The sequence below is a fragment of the Xiphophorus hellerii genome, chromosome 4 (genome assembly GCF_003331165.1).
Source record: "Xiphophorus hellerii strain 12219 chromosome 4, Xiphophorus_hellerii-4.1, whole genome shotgun sequence".
NCBI classification, from domain to species: domain Eukaryota; kingdom Metazoa; phylum Chordata; class Actinopteri; order Cyprinodontiformes; family Poeciliidae; genus Xiphophorus; species Xiphophorus hellerii.
Genome location: NC_045675.1, coordinates 21215593 through 21230681, shown reverse-complemented (window position 1 = coordinate 21230681; position 15089 = coordinate 21215593). Strand labels below are relative to the sequence as shown.

At 36.5% G+C, this 15089-nt stretch overlaps 1 protein-coding gene across 1 annotated transcript; it reads left to right on the top strand.

The window, feature by feature from the left end:
* Positions 1-4854: 4854 nt before the first annotated feature.
* Positions 4855-14509, top strand: LOC116718178 (ephrin-B2a-like). Its single transcript, XM_032559881.1, has 5 exons — positions 4855-5242; positions 5829-6112; positions 7118-7210; positions 11619-11711; positions 12868-14509. The coding sequence occupies exons 1-5, from the start codon at positions 5136-5138 to the stop codon at positions 13260-13262; spliced, it is 972 nt and encodes a 323-aa protein (XP_032415772.1). The 5' UTR covers positions 4855-5135; the 3' UTR covers positions 13263-14509.
* The last annotated feature ends 580 nt before the right edge of the window (positions 14510-15089 follow it).

Here is a 15089-nt window from a genome sequence, read left to right as displayed (position 1 = left end):
GTCATCTAATTATGCATCCATCCATAGTCAGAACTATGTTTAAAATTGTTATTAAAATGGGTTTCTTTGGCATGTCAAACATAAAAGCTGGATTAACTGCATTTACATTTTATTGAGGGTATGAAGGTGACACAGTTTGAATATTCTAACAAAACTCTTAACTAGTCTTGTAATGAGTTTTTTGTTCTGTTTGACATGTGACACTTGTAATAACTTAAAAACTGCTCCAGTCAAACTGCTGTCACGACTGTGAAAGTTTTTTTTTTTATTGCTCTTATTGTAGCATGGATAAGAAGACCTTGTACATTTTTCAGTAGGTTGCATTTACATAGAATGATGTCACATCTGTCTGATTTTATAGAGGAGTTTTTTTTTTTTAAAGCGAAAGAGAAATGGGGATTTCTCCATGAGTCATTCTCATCTATATAAAATGAGACTGCCAATTACAGAAGGTGGAGAATCGACAGAGGAGCGAAAGGCTGAACAATGAGAGGAAGCGGTGGAGATGTAGAGACAGGTCAGTATAACGACACTATTATTGCTAAAAATCTTTGCACACGCAGACTTTCTTCCTGGCAGTAAGTCACCGATTAGTTCCTCATTTATCAGTTAGTCGACATGACAGCATCTGTTACATCCTGTTGCTGCTCAGCATTTGCGAAACTTTACGGCCAGCTCTAGTTGCTCCATTCTAGTTGCTCTTTTAGACTCTGTAATCAAGTCCAGGCAACTGAATTAAGTTGCACTTATGGCCGTTGTCATCTACCATCCAGGTGACAAACAGCTGAAACTTAGAGAGAATAATTTTACTAAACAGAAATACAGTGACTGCTGCTTGAAAAGTTGCCCGTTTGAATCATATTTCAGACCTGATATTTGAAGAGAGACTTTAAACAGTGACAGAAATCACACATTTTCAGATCAGATTTTTTCTTTTAACTTTCAAAACTTTTAATTGTAGACATTTTTAAAATATATTTTTTAAATACTATTCTTTCACCAAATTGAATGGAGAGACTTTTTTGTCTTAGCTGAAACCTAGAAATTCGCGAGTGCTAGTCTATTCTTTTTGAGGTGAATGAATTTCACTTCAAAGCCATGAAATAATTTTGAACTGAACCACTAATGCTTCCTTCTGTCGCCCCCTGCAGGACATATTCAGAACTAACGGTGAAGGAACTGAAACCACCACTGAGGACAGTCCCAGGTTGAGGTTAATGCTAATCGTGATAGGGGTTGTCTATGTCCTGACACCTAACATGGTAGCATTATCTTTACCCTGGGAGATTTCACCGTAAAGTGACTGGAGACCACAGACATGACGCAGAGGAGGAATATAACGTGTGGATGTTTAATAATGATGCTTCAATTCAGCTTGAATGTTAGAAACTTATAACTTAATTTGGGTAATTTCTTTTTTTTTTTCTTCAAAACTTCAAACTATTTTATGCTATTTACAAAATGTCCTCTCTGGACATGAAACTTCTTTTTTTTAAAAAATCTCTGTTATAAAATACCTCACCTAGACCAGGTGCAGGTGTTTCTTATGGGGATGAAAACTTTTTTTCTCACAAGTAATCAACTTCATTGCACTGGACATTTTCTGATCCGGTTTGTAACAGTCTTGGTTCACTGTTTCTCTAAATTGACATCCTAAATGTCAAAGAATGCAAACAGCAAGGCAAAGAAACATTTGCTTTTATTATGTATTTCACTCTTGGCAACAGAGGTGTTTTTATGACCTGACTATCTTTATTTTAAACTTGTCTTCTCATATTCCATTTGAACACATCTATCTTTCCATCAAGATTAGGCTCTTGGCCAACTTTTGTCCAGGATTACCCTGATGCTCTTCTGATTGATAGAGCACGCCTTTGGGACCATTCTGTCTTGTCAGTGAACATTTCAATGTGTTAAAGTATTTCTTCTTGTTTTTTGTTCATTTTCAACATATGGCCTCACCCCTTCCTTCCATTAAGACATGTCCTAACAAAGCATCTAAAGCCCCTGTTATAATTTTACCAGCTCTCAGTGAAGCTCAGATTGCCAGCCACTAGAAAGGTGGATGGCATTGTTTGCAAAGTTAGTTCAGATCTTCCTTGGCACACTGAACTACTTTGTGTCACTTGGCAAGTGGAAGTAGAAGCAAAAGGATCCCATGTGGGGTTCCTCAAGGCTTCATTCTCAGCCCACTTTCATTATACATACAGTATGCTGATGACACTTAAATTTATATTTCTGTGTCAGTGCAAAACCATAATAAGTGTTCTCAAAATTGACCATGAGTGGGCTGCAGCATTATCTGCAGCATTATGTAGAAAAGTCTTTGTTTTTGTTTTTAAAACTACAATTTTAAATCAGCACTCTCAATTAGTCTTAAAACCACAGAACATGTGAAAAATTGAATCATAAGTCTTCTGCAGTCTATTAATCATCTTTGTACCATTTTTGTATGCTTTTCAGTTGACAGGGTATTTTTGGTTTGGATCATATCCCCTCAGCTTTTTGATTTAATGAGCAAATCAATCATCATAAACCACATGAATTAATTGACTCCTGTATAGAAAATATTTGCTGAGTGGACACTACACAGAAAAAAAAGAAAGCAAATCTTTCTCTGCAGCTGTATGAAAGGTACTTTTTAAAAAAATAAAGTATTTGCAAGAATTTGTTTCACATTGTAATTACTGTCTGTATTTTTTAGTTTGCTTTTTCCAAAGTTTTTAGTTGAGAATGTTTTTAGCAAGGGTTTGGACTGGTATTCATCTATGAAACTTATGTTTTGAATATGTCTAGAGCCAAAGTTTACAAAAAAAATAATTAATCTTTCTGGAGTTTGAGTGTCTGAAGTTTTAGTTTTGTGTTTGCATGAGGAAACATTTCTGCATCTTTTGTCCTGTTGAGATTTAACTGGATTATATACAGTATATATGTCAAATGTTTCCAGCACTTAGAGCACATGCAGCTCGGTCCAACCTGACAGAAACTGGAGACATTTCTGTGCTTCTCAGCCGCTGTGTGGGCAGCTTTAGTCTTGTGACAGAAGTCCCTTGTAATCTCTTAAACCACTGTGTCATTAGTCCACCCTCCCTGAAAATGAGAGGATTACCGTCTTGACTGGTAACATGGAGAATAGAGTGGACTTTAAAAAATTCACCCAGTTTCAATCAATCCTTTTAACAAAGACTCTAAATGCATTGATCTTTGAAAAAAAGACGATAAAACTCATAATAAAATTTCAAGCCATGGATTTTTTTCATCTTTTTTAGAGGAAGAGGGTATTATAAGCTAAAAACGTAAAAAGCCTGTTTGTTTTTCACTGTGTATCTTTATTTATAGAGATTGTTGTTTTTTTTTCAAAGTTAGGGTGCATAAACACCACAAACTTTACAAAATTGAACAGGATTCAATTTTACGTATAAACATCTTAGAAGCAATAGCATGCTCTTATATGAACAGATTTTGTTACTGGATTATTGTTGGGATTACAGAGATGTCCAAAGTTTCTTGGCCTTGAAATTGGACCTCAACTGGAATGCAGAATGGTACAATTTGCAAAGACAAGTCCATAAAGTAGATTTTAAATGACAAAAAATAGTTTTGATATAAGGTTTCATAGTAAAGAGTAAATGTCCAATGATGTTAATACAAACCCATCTTTGTTGTCATTTTACAGAAACATCAGCCAAAAGAATCCTGTTCTTAGTGCTGAGAACAGACTATTATCCTCCTCCCCCCCAAAAAATACAAAAAAAAATTCACAAACTCTTTAACTTTTTTAGTTTTGGCTCTTCACTGAAAATCACTACTACTTTATTCATCTAACAATAACATTGCATGTTTAGTTTATTGTTGAGCAGTTATTAAAAAAATAAGCAGAAACTTTTACAAAAAATTTTTTTGTTGAATTTTGACATGGTTTTGAATGGTCTGGTCAAGTTCAGACACAAATCCAACTGGGAATCTGTGATGAAATTTCAATGTTTATTTTTACAAATACTCTCCATCCCATGTGACAGAGTTTGAGTAATTTTGCTAATAGAAAAATCTCAGTCTCTGTATATGAATAAAATGTATAACCCTAGCAGCTTGCAGATGTAATTGGAGCAAACAGTGACTGGTCATATTTTTACATATACATGTATATTTGATAAAGTCCATTTATATCCGGAAATTATTCATTCTCCACATTTTGTGATGTTGCAATATTATTCCAAATTAATCATTTCTCAAAATCTTACACACAAATATCCCATCATGACAATGTGGAATCTTGCAAATGTATTGAAATTAGAAAAACCAAGAAATCACATTTACATAATTATCAGCAATTTCAGCCTCCAGTCTTTTTAATATGCTGCCACAAGCTTAGCTCCCCTGTCTTTATGCTGTTTGTCCTACACAGCTCTTCTGAAGCTGTATCAGGTGTGATGGAAACATCTATGAAGCCATCTCCATCTCTGACTTTATACACATTAGATTTTTTAAAAATCTTGAAAATCTTGTCTTAAAGAAGTAGACAATGGTGGTGATGCATTTATACACCAAAAGGTTTAGGAATCTTAGATTTGATGCATTTAATGAAGACAAAGATAAATTCAGTGTTTCAGTGTCTGCAGGCTGCTGGTCCAATTACCAGAGGGAAGTTAGGAAGATTACCTAAAAGTTTTTTTTTTTTTTTTTAAAAGCTTGATCTTTAATAATAAAGTATAAGGGTTTCAGAGCTTGACGAAACAACCCTGTGTTACTTTTGAAACGCTACTTCATAACCTTCCGCTGACTTTGTGAGTAAATTGACCAATAGCTCAACGCTCCCCCATTACTCTCCCACGCATGAGAGAGAGGCTGCGTGTGTAAGGGCGGCCCGGTCGGTCAGACTACAACACTTCGCACAGTCTCCCGCCTCACTTTACGCACATCTCGTCACATGAATGACTTTGTGGCCAGAGTTACGCGCAATGTTTAGCATCTCGCTCAGCGGTGAGGAGAAGGAGACTCGTAACTCGGCGGGGTTGTCCTCAGGTATGTGTTGTTCCCCGCGCTCACCTGGATCCACGGGAGACATGCAGAGGCGACAGATGCCGGACAGTTTTCGCTGCTTTTTATGATAGTCTGCCCGCGGTGCCTTTCCCGTGATGGGGGGACGCGCACGGAGCTGCGGCGCCGTGATCCTGCTCGCCATCGTTTGCTCCTGCCGGGGCGTCACGCTGGAGTCGATCCACTGGAGCAGCTCCAACTCAAAGTAAGAAGATGAGAAACTCGTGCCTCTCTGTGCAATTATTATTATTACTATCAAGATTTTTTTTTTTTTTTTTTTTGGTATGCACTTCGAGGGGTGAAATTTGGCTGCGGGGTTGCATCTGATAATAAAAACTTTTCTAAAAGATTATTTTTAAAAGTCATTTCTAAGACTTTCTTGGTCAAGCGTGTTAGATTTAGTTCTTTGATTCTGCAGATATACTGTTTACTTCTAAATTTATTCTGTAACTTTTTAGTATAGAAGACCCTCATCAGAGGTTCAGAGAAAACTCTTAGTTTCAAAATGATTTCTTTGAAATAAACTTGCCGCAACTCAATCATGCTTTAAAATCAGAAAAAAAGTAACTTCTGATCTAAATAAATTCAAGAATCTCAGGCTTCTAAGTTATTGGTTCATTTGAGATGTTCAAGAACTTGGGAAAAAAAATGGATCTTCGGCTGTTGATATCCTGCTAAAAGCCCCGCTACTGTATGATTCATTAGTCTGAGCAAAGAATTTTATATCAAAGTCTGCCTTTTTAAAGTTCATTTTGAGTTAATGTAGATCTCTTTGCTTCTTACCTTCCCAGATTCACTCCTGGTCAGGGTTTGGTGCTCTACCCTCAGATAGGGGACAAGATGGACATCGTGTGCCCCCGGGCTGACCCCTCCTCAGGGAGGACAGAGGAGTTCTACAAAGTCTACCTGGTGACCAAAAGTCAGATGGAGAGCTGCGGCGTGGCCAAGACTGACACGCCCTTGCTGAACTGTGACAAGCCTGACCAGGACGTCAAGTTCACGTTCAAGTTTCAGGAGTTCAGCCCAAACCTCTGGGGCCTGGAGTTCCTCAAGGGGAAGGACTATTACATCACCTGTAAGTCAAGGAGATGTGAGGCTCCTACAGGTGGAATGCCACTTCAATCAGTCCGAGAGCATTTCTCTTTTTTTTCTTTTCTTTTTTCTCATTTCCAGGGTGTGATGAGGACATCATACTCATCTCTCCCTCTTAGTTTGTCACTTTGAGTAAGGATCAAAAAAAAAAGAGAAAAGAAAAGAAAAGAAAACCATCGTGGCCTCGTTATTGGACCGCTGTCGGTTAAGGCAGCATCTCAGTGGCAAGTGATGCATGAGATAGAAAGCAAGCCCGACCATGTAGCCTCGCCCACCGCCGCGCCACGCTCCTACGCCAGAATTGGCTTTGGGAGGCCCGTGTGATTCCAGGGGCTTACATGCCCCAAATCACTCAAGGCTTTTACAGCATCAGGCAGATTTGATGGGAGCTTTCACTGCAACGTGGCCTGTAGCCTGTGAAATGTTATCTGACCTAAATGCTCCTAACAAGTGTATGTGTGTGTGAGTGACAGGGGTGAAACAGAGTTCTTGGAGTGTGTGTGGGCGTGTGGGTGTGTGTGGGGGTGTGTGTGTGTGTGTGTGTTAAGAGAGGAGGGGTTTTTTTTCAATGGAAGTTGGGTTTCTGCAATGAGAGTTGCTTCTTAAAAAAGGCTGAATTAATGTTTTATTCATCTCAATTTTTATGCCAAGGCTGCGCATAGAGCAGAAGTCATTGGTTAGTCAGTTTAATGAGAATATTACCCTCAGTTTCCACTTTATTAGCTGCACACAGCTCAAAGTAATGCAGCCTAATCCTGCAGTTCTGCATTAAAATTTCAATTCTAGATACTGTCTTGGAATATCTTGAGACATATTTAATCACTATTGGGGTCAGGGTGTTGCAAAACGCGGCTTTACATGTAACTACCATCTCACTTGTGAGGGAATCATGCAAGACTGCCCTGGAACAATCAATTGCCGTCAAGTCGTGTCTTATGCTTATTCCTTTGAGTTGACTGAACATTTGTCTCTTGGTTTTGCTCTCCAGCCACCTCCACAGGATCTCTGAGAGGGCTGGATAATACCAAAGGAGGGGTGTGCAGGACCAAATCCATGAAACTGGTGCTGAGAGTCAGCCAGAGTAAGCAGCATGCGTTTATTTTAGTGTTCACGAACAAAGATGTGCACACACACATTCACGCACTTGCACAGAGCCGGATTTGTGCAGTCAAACGAATAAATGGCAACAGTTGTTTTGCTCTCAAAGGTTACACTGGTAATGCAATAATATCATCTCTGTTTGATTTCCGATAATCTGATCATGGGGCCATTCTCTCAGAAAGAGATTGTCAGCATGAATTACTGAGTTTTTTAAAAACAATCTCTTGTTTAAACCAGGAGCAGCTTACTGCTATCAGTATTATCCCTCATTTGAAATTGCAGTCAAAGCTCTTTTTCTATTTCTCCTCCTGATATTAATTCCAAAATAGATAACCATTCAGTTGTGTCAATTTATGCTCTTATCACATGCACTGAATACATTGTTTTTAATAAAATAGGCTCACATAATATGTCTCTGCTTACTTTAAATTCACTGTGTCAGGAATTGTTCACAGAAAAGCACCTTGTTTCATATTGTCATACTTTCATCAGATAAGCATATATGTAAAGAAACATTTCAGTATAAATGCTTGTGCTGCATGAAAACCACTTACTTAGATATTAAACAGATGCAAGCTTTCTGTATATTTTTCTGTCCTGTTTTTTTTTTTATTTTTATCCCTGGTATGTGAAGTGTTATTTGTATAAATTATTCATTTAATCCGCATTAGAGATGAAAAATCAGCTTTTCATGTGCTTCTTGTGCTGATGATAACTCAAAAATATTTCATGCTGAGTTTATAAACATTACTTGTGTAAACAAACCTTTTTTATTGCCAAAAAAAAAAAGAAGTTTAACTGTGCGATTTAGTTGAAATCTTGTTTTTAATCTCTAGCCGTGTTGCGAGTCATGTAGAATGGTTTGGACGCCGTCACGGATGTACTGGATTTGCTTGAGCATATGGTGCGTGTAAAACCGAAACTCAGACATGTTCGGGTGGCTACGTCGCAAGTGAACATCAAAATGTGTGCTCGGGAAGTTTAAATAAGAGTCAGTGGTGAATTAATGATTATTCACTGAAGCGAGACATAACAGGGTGCATGGTTATGTTACTGGAACCGAAATGTTAACTCATGGAGGCAGAAATCACAAATCTATAATGGAAATAAATCAGAACATTCTGCTTCAGTTTATTTGCTGTTCATGCAAAGGTCATGATATAGATTTATGTTTAAGGAAATGCTCAGAGCCTCGTGCATTGATTTATATATGGAGGCTTTTGGGCTCTCATTTTTCCTCTTGCTGCAGGTTGAAGCTGCTGCAGGGGTGTAAAAACAAATACCCACCCTTTAGTAAAATTGCATAAACAATACAGTCGTCACATCTCGGAGATACATTATTCTTTCTTTTTAATATTTTCATCAAATTGTAAAAGACAAGATTGTTCGCAATGACTTGATGGGTTTTTTTCCCCTGCTTTTAATTGGTGCTCTTTTGTAAATGTCAGAGCGTTGAGGTCCTAAAGGAGCCCCTTCAAAACACTCCAGTACAGCTTATGCATTTTTTAAATAGACTGAACATTTTACTGACGCTATGTTTTCTGTTTTTGTGCAAATAAGAAATATCAGGAATTATCAGCTCTGTCATTTTGGAGGAAACAGCTACAGGTTCTTTGAGCAACATGTAAATTAGCTTTCAATTTCTCAAAATAGTGAAAACATGCAAATTCTTTTCAATGGCGTTTGTACAAATGTTAAAGAGAAGTCAGTTATTTGTTGCCATGATGACGTGTCACTCAGATACAGGGATTTTCCAGTTTCTCGTCACTACTGCATGCTTAAAATATTAGCAACATAAAGTGGTCATAACCTTTTAGAAGTCTAATATGAACCACATATATTGTATGGATTACACCAACTAACAATCATCCTTCTAACTTACAACTATATACAGGTAGCTTCAGTGGGAGCTGAACTAGTAGTCATAATGTTTTGTTTGTTCTACAAATGACAAAATAACAGCACAACTTATGGATTTTTTTAAAGGTTTTATTGTTTTGAAGTGGTAAATTAAGTTCTCATTAAAAACATTCAACCAACATGTTCTTTACAGTGCTGTAAAAAGTAGTTGCATCTCTTGTTTAATTCTGATGCTATTGTTGTTTTTTTTTGTCAAGCTGGTTCAGTTTCTCCAGCCACACACAAGCTTGGTTAATGTAAAATTAAGAAATAATTCAACAGACTCTGTCAGGCATCACGAAGCAGACAAAAAGATCTCAAAAGCAAAACGTGCGCTGATTTTTTTTAGAAATCTAGAAAGAGGTGAGAATCAATGAATCAGGCTGGGAGGAGTTAAAGCCATTTCTAATGCTGTGGGAGTTCAACAAGCCACAGTGACAGTAAAGACTCGTTGAATGCTGCTGCAAATGCTTGATGGTAGTTGTGGTCAACTATCAAACTATTGACAGTGGCACAACCCCTTATTAGATTTGAGGATGATTATTTTTCACATAGAGCCAGGTTGGTTAAGTTAACTATTTTCCTCAAAGAACGAAATCATTAATACAAAACTACGTTTTGTGTTTGGGTTATCTTCGTGTGATATAATAGTTTGTTTGAAGCTCAAAAACACATAAGAGTAAAAAGAAAGCTGTTAGAAAAATTATCCTCCTGTTCATTTACTTATGAGTTTATTTTACAAGTTATGTTTTCATATTATTCTTTTTATATTATTACTCTCATATTATTATTCTTTTTTATGTTTACTTAACTTCTTTCTTTTGTAGTACTTTATTAATCTTTTGTAGTATATTATTAACTTTGTTTAGGATGTTTGCCTGGAAGCTAAAAACGTTAAAACATTCATGTGTTATTAGTTCCATATGTAATTGATTAGTTGTGGTCAGTCACATGCCCTTGTAAGGGCATGTCCATAGAAGGTTCCAGAATGTAAAGACGGTTGGTCAATTCTCTGTGTGACTGTGTGAAGAGAAGCCCAACCTCCTTTTTCTATACAATAAAGAGAAATGCAAAGAAAGATCTGGCAGAATTGATTCCAGACAGTGTTTGACAGCGATTCGTCGCGTCTGCTTTCAATTCTCCTGTTCTGCAGAAAAGAAAAGAAAACTAATCTCTGTCTCTGGCTGATTCTTTGCAGGTTAGCACAAAAATAAACCTATCAAAAGCAAAATGAGAAGAAATATGAAATGTATTTACAGCGCTGTAAATAAACAATAATAAATAAATAGAAACTCCAGAATTACTGACTGGTTTTCTGTCAGACTTCTTGGTTTTTTTGGATTAAAAATAAACAAAAAAAAACCCCCATGTAATATATGTTTCTGTTTGATTAGTCATACAAAAAAATGATTTGGGTATTGCTGAATATTGACTGATTATTCTCCTCTACTGTCAGAAGCTTCACTGATGGAACAAATTAACCTTTAAATGGTTATTTTGGACTTTAAGATAACACTTCATTTTCTGTATGTTTAGATTATAAGCAATCCAAGGGCAACCTTGTGAAGTTAAAGAAACATGTAACATTTTTAAAGCTTTGAAAGTTTTATGCTTTCTTTTGTAAAAGTGACTTTGTGTTGAATGCTTTATTCCAGGTGTGGTGAGTAAAACCAACCTCAGCAGGAGTCGAAACACAAAAAATATGTCAACAGATAAGTCAACAGAATGCTGAACATATTTTTACAAAATGTTTCTATTTATTTAAAAGGGCCCAGCTTTGCTGTTATAAAATGGTTAAATTATTTTAGGGATTTTTGTTCTTCTGTTAAAAACGTTTCTGTAATTTTGTTAACCTAGATGCACATCAGTGTACACATCCCATTCTGGTCAGTACTTTTCTTCATTTTATGTTTTATTATTTGTGTCCATATTTTTTTCTTTCTTTTTTTCTTGCTTGTTATATAATTAGCTACCTTTGTAATTTTAGCTTTAGAAATCCATTTGGAAAACAAACTGTAAACAAACTGACCTTCGGCTGCAAATGGGCACAATAACATTTATTTTATTTTAGAAACACTTTATTTTATGTTGATTCAATAAAAACATCATAACATTTAAGTCATATCAGAACAGGTTTCATTTCGCCAACTATTCTATCCTTGTGTAGGTGCTTAAAATTATAATTTTTCCAGGCAAGAAAAATTAAAGTCCCAGTCATGACTGAAAGCAGAACTTTGCTGTGGCTTGATTGGGTTAGAAACTCTTTTTTTCCACTTCTATTTGACCCAAGTCTGCATTTACCTCTTTTTGTTTTTTCTTTATACTTACACACTGACGTGAAACAATAATGACTAACCACAGGAACGACATCACTGTGGTTTCAGTGATGTTCACCGACTCGTTACGTGACATAAACCCACCTACACAGTGCATCTGAAGACGTGTGTGCTCTTTCTAATGTGCTCCATGTGATGTGCTTTATATTCCAGACTCCTCTGATTCACTTTTAACGCTTCAGGAGTCACCAACCAGGTTCCCACCTGCACCACCAAAGACCAAGACCAAGGATGTCTTCTCAAAAGGCAAGAATGTAGAAAGTATGATAAATCTGTTTTGCAGCAAAATCTTGGATATTTAAATCAAATCCATTTGAATGTGTGCTTTATTAATTAGAGATGCGAAAAATAGCTTTTTAGTGGCTGATGCCAATTTTAGCTTGTAAGTAAAGATAAGAATTATTTATAATGTACTTTCCACAGATAAAAGCACAGACGTAATTCACACAAAATAAGAGAATAGTATGATTAAAATCAACATACAAATTATTCCAATTGATTTTAAAATTCAGAAACAATGAGGACATAAATCTGAGGGTACAGCAGCTACTTTTTATGAGCTGCCGGTGTCTTTTCATTTAATAGATAGAAGTAGGTGCCACTAATTTGAAGGCTCAAACCCTGCAGGGCAGCCAGTGTGTGAGAAAGAGGAAAGATTCAAGAGTCCAAGAGACTCTCAGACAACTATATATTATGGAGATTATCTATTTAGAACCCTGAAAAGTTGTGCTAACATTTGCAAAAAAGCTAAAACTGGAGTGAAGTGGACTCACTCACTTGTCTGACTCTGAAGTTGAGCTAAAACTGATTTGTGAAAACAGATAAAGAAATAATTACAGTAATCCAGGTAAGCCTAAACAAATTTATAAACAATAATCAATAATCCCCAGTTCAGTTTTTCTTTTAAACCATAAGTCTGAGTTGCTTAAATGATAAGAGCAGTTTAGAATCACTTGTTGCTTATGATGCTCGATTCTAATGGAGCTGTGATAAACCCATACCTAAATTCAACTCTAAGCCCGATTTCTTAGGCTGACGTGTACCAAGGTGGCTAAAATATCCAGTTGTGGCTTCATTACAGTCATCACGTTTTATCAGAGTTCAGCTGTAATAACAGAGACTAATTAGAGGTGGCATTTATGAATCCAACAGAAACTCAGCATGTGTCCCACATTTTATCTGACTTTTACTGAACTCCAGACAGCAAGTTCCATTTTCTGAAAGTTGTCAAAAGCAATTTGCTTTTTGTTTAATTATCAAACAAAAACTACTGAGACCTTTAACCTTTGGTGTCATGTTTATTTTTTGGGGTGAATAAAGTAAAATCCTGAAACTTCTGCTTCATACATGCTCTCCCTCTGATGTACTTGTTTTTTTGTCTCTTCTCCATGTCCCATGGTAGATGTGGGTTCTGAAGCCGGACAGACTGACGCGTCTGGGCCAGGACTCATTGTGTGGGTCATTTCCTGCAGCTTGAGCCTCCTGCTGGTCATTGTAGTTGTTTCAGTGGTGCTGTGGAGGTACTATCAACGTCGCCGTGTTCCTGACCGCCAGCGGCAGCAGCAGCACCAGCCGCCTGCCTCCGTATCCCTCAGCACTTTGGCTGTGCCAAAGCGGGACAGCTTTAGCAGCGACAATGACGGCTCAGACCGCAGCGAGGTTGTCTTCCCTCTGCGGCCTTCCGAAAGTGTGATCTGCCGTCACTACGAGCGTGTGAGTGGCGAATATGGCCCTCCTGTGTATATAGTTCAGGAGATAATGCCTCAGAGCCCCACCAACGTCTACTACAAAGTCTAATAAGCTCCTCTAATGACTTCTTCTGAAATACAACACTACTCCAGCTGTCAAGTTTAAGCTAATGTGAGTCGTGTGTGTTAAAAGCTGGATTGCACTGTTTTTATGGCCTGCAGAGACACCTGTCTTTTTGCTTAGCAACACTGGAACAAATGCACAAAATACTGTGGAAGGATTTGAGACAATCTCTGCGGAAAACAGGCTCTTAGCATGTCATTCAGTAGATGTAGTCCCTTAGATATGGTTAACAGAGTAAACAGCTTTATTTATTATAATATGTTTTTTTTTTCTGTCACCATCTGTGGCAGGTTTAACTGTGTTTTATTTAACTTATTGATACATTTATAACTTATTGACAGAAGAATATTGCACTCAAACATGCTACTTTTATTTTTTTTTTCAAAAAACATTTTGTGTAAACCTGTCTGAAAAGCTGTGAAGTGAACAATAATCTTTAATAAAGTAAATTAGAAATCAGTCTTTAAATTAATAATTAAGTTTGTAAATTTTACAGCTCTGCCTTCTGTCTGTGTAAACACATGATAAAGATAAGATGAAAACATGAATCAGAGCAGAACTTGCAGGACATTCCTTTTCTGGTGCTCACAAAATTAACAAGATGCTTAGATTATGACTGTTATATGCAACAACGTGTTACCCATGACAACAACTCATCCATAGTTTTGGAGGTCAATAATATTTATATTCAGAGTTAAAGTCCCGGCACTGCTTTTAAAAGAACTTTGTGGTTTTTGTTTAAGAAAACGTGTTTTCCTTATAGATTAAACCTAAGAGGCCAGACTTTCTAATAATCTCTCAAAGTGGCCACAAAGTTATTGGCAGTTTTTGGAGGTCTTTTTAACTTCCTTAGGGTACTTGTTTAGTTCAGTTCAGTCCAGATCAAGTCAGTCCTTTTACCATCACAACATGCTATAGAGTGCACAAAAGAAGATACACCAGATGTAAAAAGAAACAAAAGAACAAGAAATCCATAATTCCTCAGTTGGTCTATTTTCAACAGTGCTTCAGGAAATCACGTTGTTGACACTAAAAACTGTTTTTTTTTCAGTCAAATTGTTTTGTCTTTAGCACTTTTCAGTCTATTGGGACAGGAAAAAAATGTTCTTCTGAAAGATTACTGTTTACACAATGTCTAAATGTGTCTAAATGTTGTTGTCAAATTGTATGAGGTTTCAGGAAAGTTAAACTCAGCGCTAAATCCTTTAAATTAAAAGCCTTTTTAAAGTTGATTGATGGCTTCTGATTGATCTTTCTGTTTCTCCTAAATATTTTATATAAATAAACATCAAAATATTCACAAAATACATAGTTTCAGTGAATTTAAGATAAGATTTGTGAAGATTTTATATTGCAGTGCCCTTACTTCCATTCATTGCCTAGGAGGAGGCTTTGGGATTAAACTAAAACAAGGTTAACATTTACTAGAGTCGCATAACTATATTTTCTTGCAACAAAGAGCTACGTAGAAAATACGTAGACAGGTTGTAAGCAGTTATGAAATTATGAATAATAAGAATGAAAAGTTCATTTGTTCAAAAAAACCCAAATCAAATTATTTATCTGAAAGCAGGAAGTGGACACATCAAGAGTGAAACAAAACAAAACTCCAAAGACTCCAAGACTTTCAGGAATCCTGAAGAAAACTTGAACAAGACTGTTTCTAAAATATTACAAAGATGTTTGGCTGCTGAGGAGAGATTAAAAAAAATGATTCAAGACTTTTGTACAGTTGGTTCTGTTATCTCGGTGAATAATTTCTTGGGAAATGTTGATTAAATTAGAAACTGAAAAATGCCTCTTATTCATCAA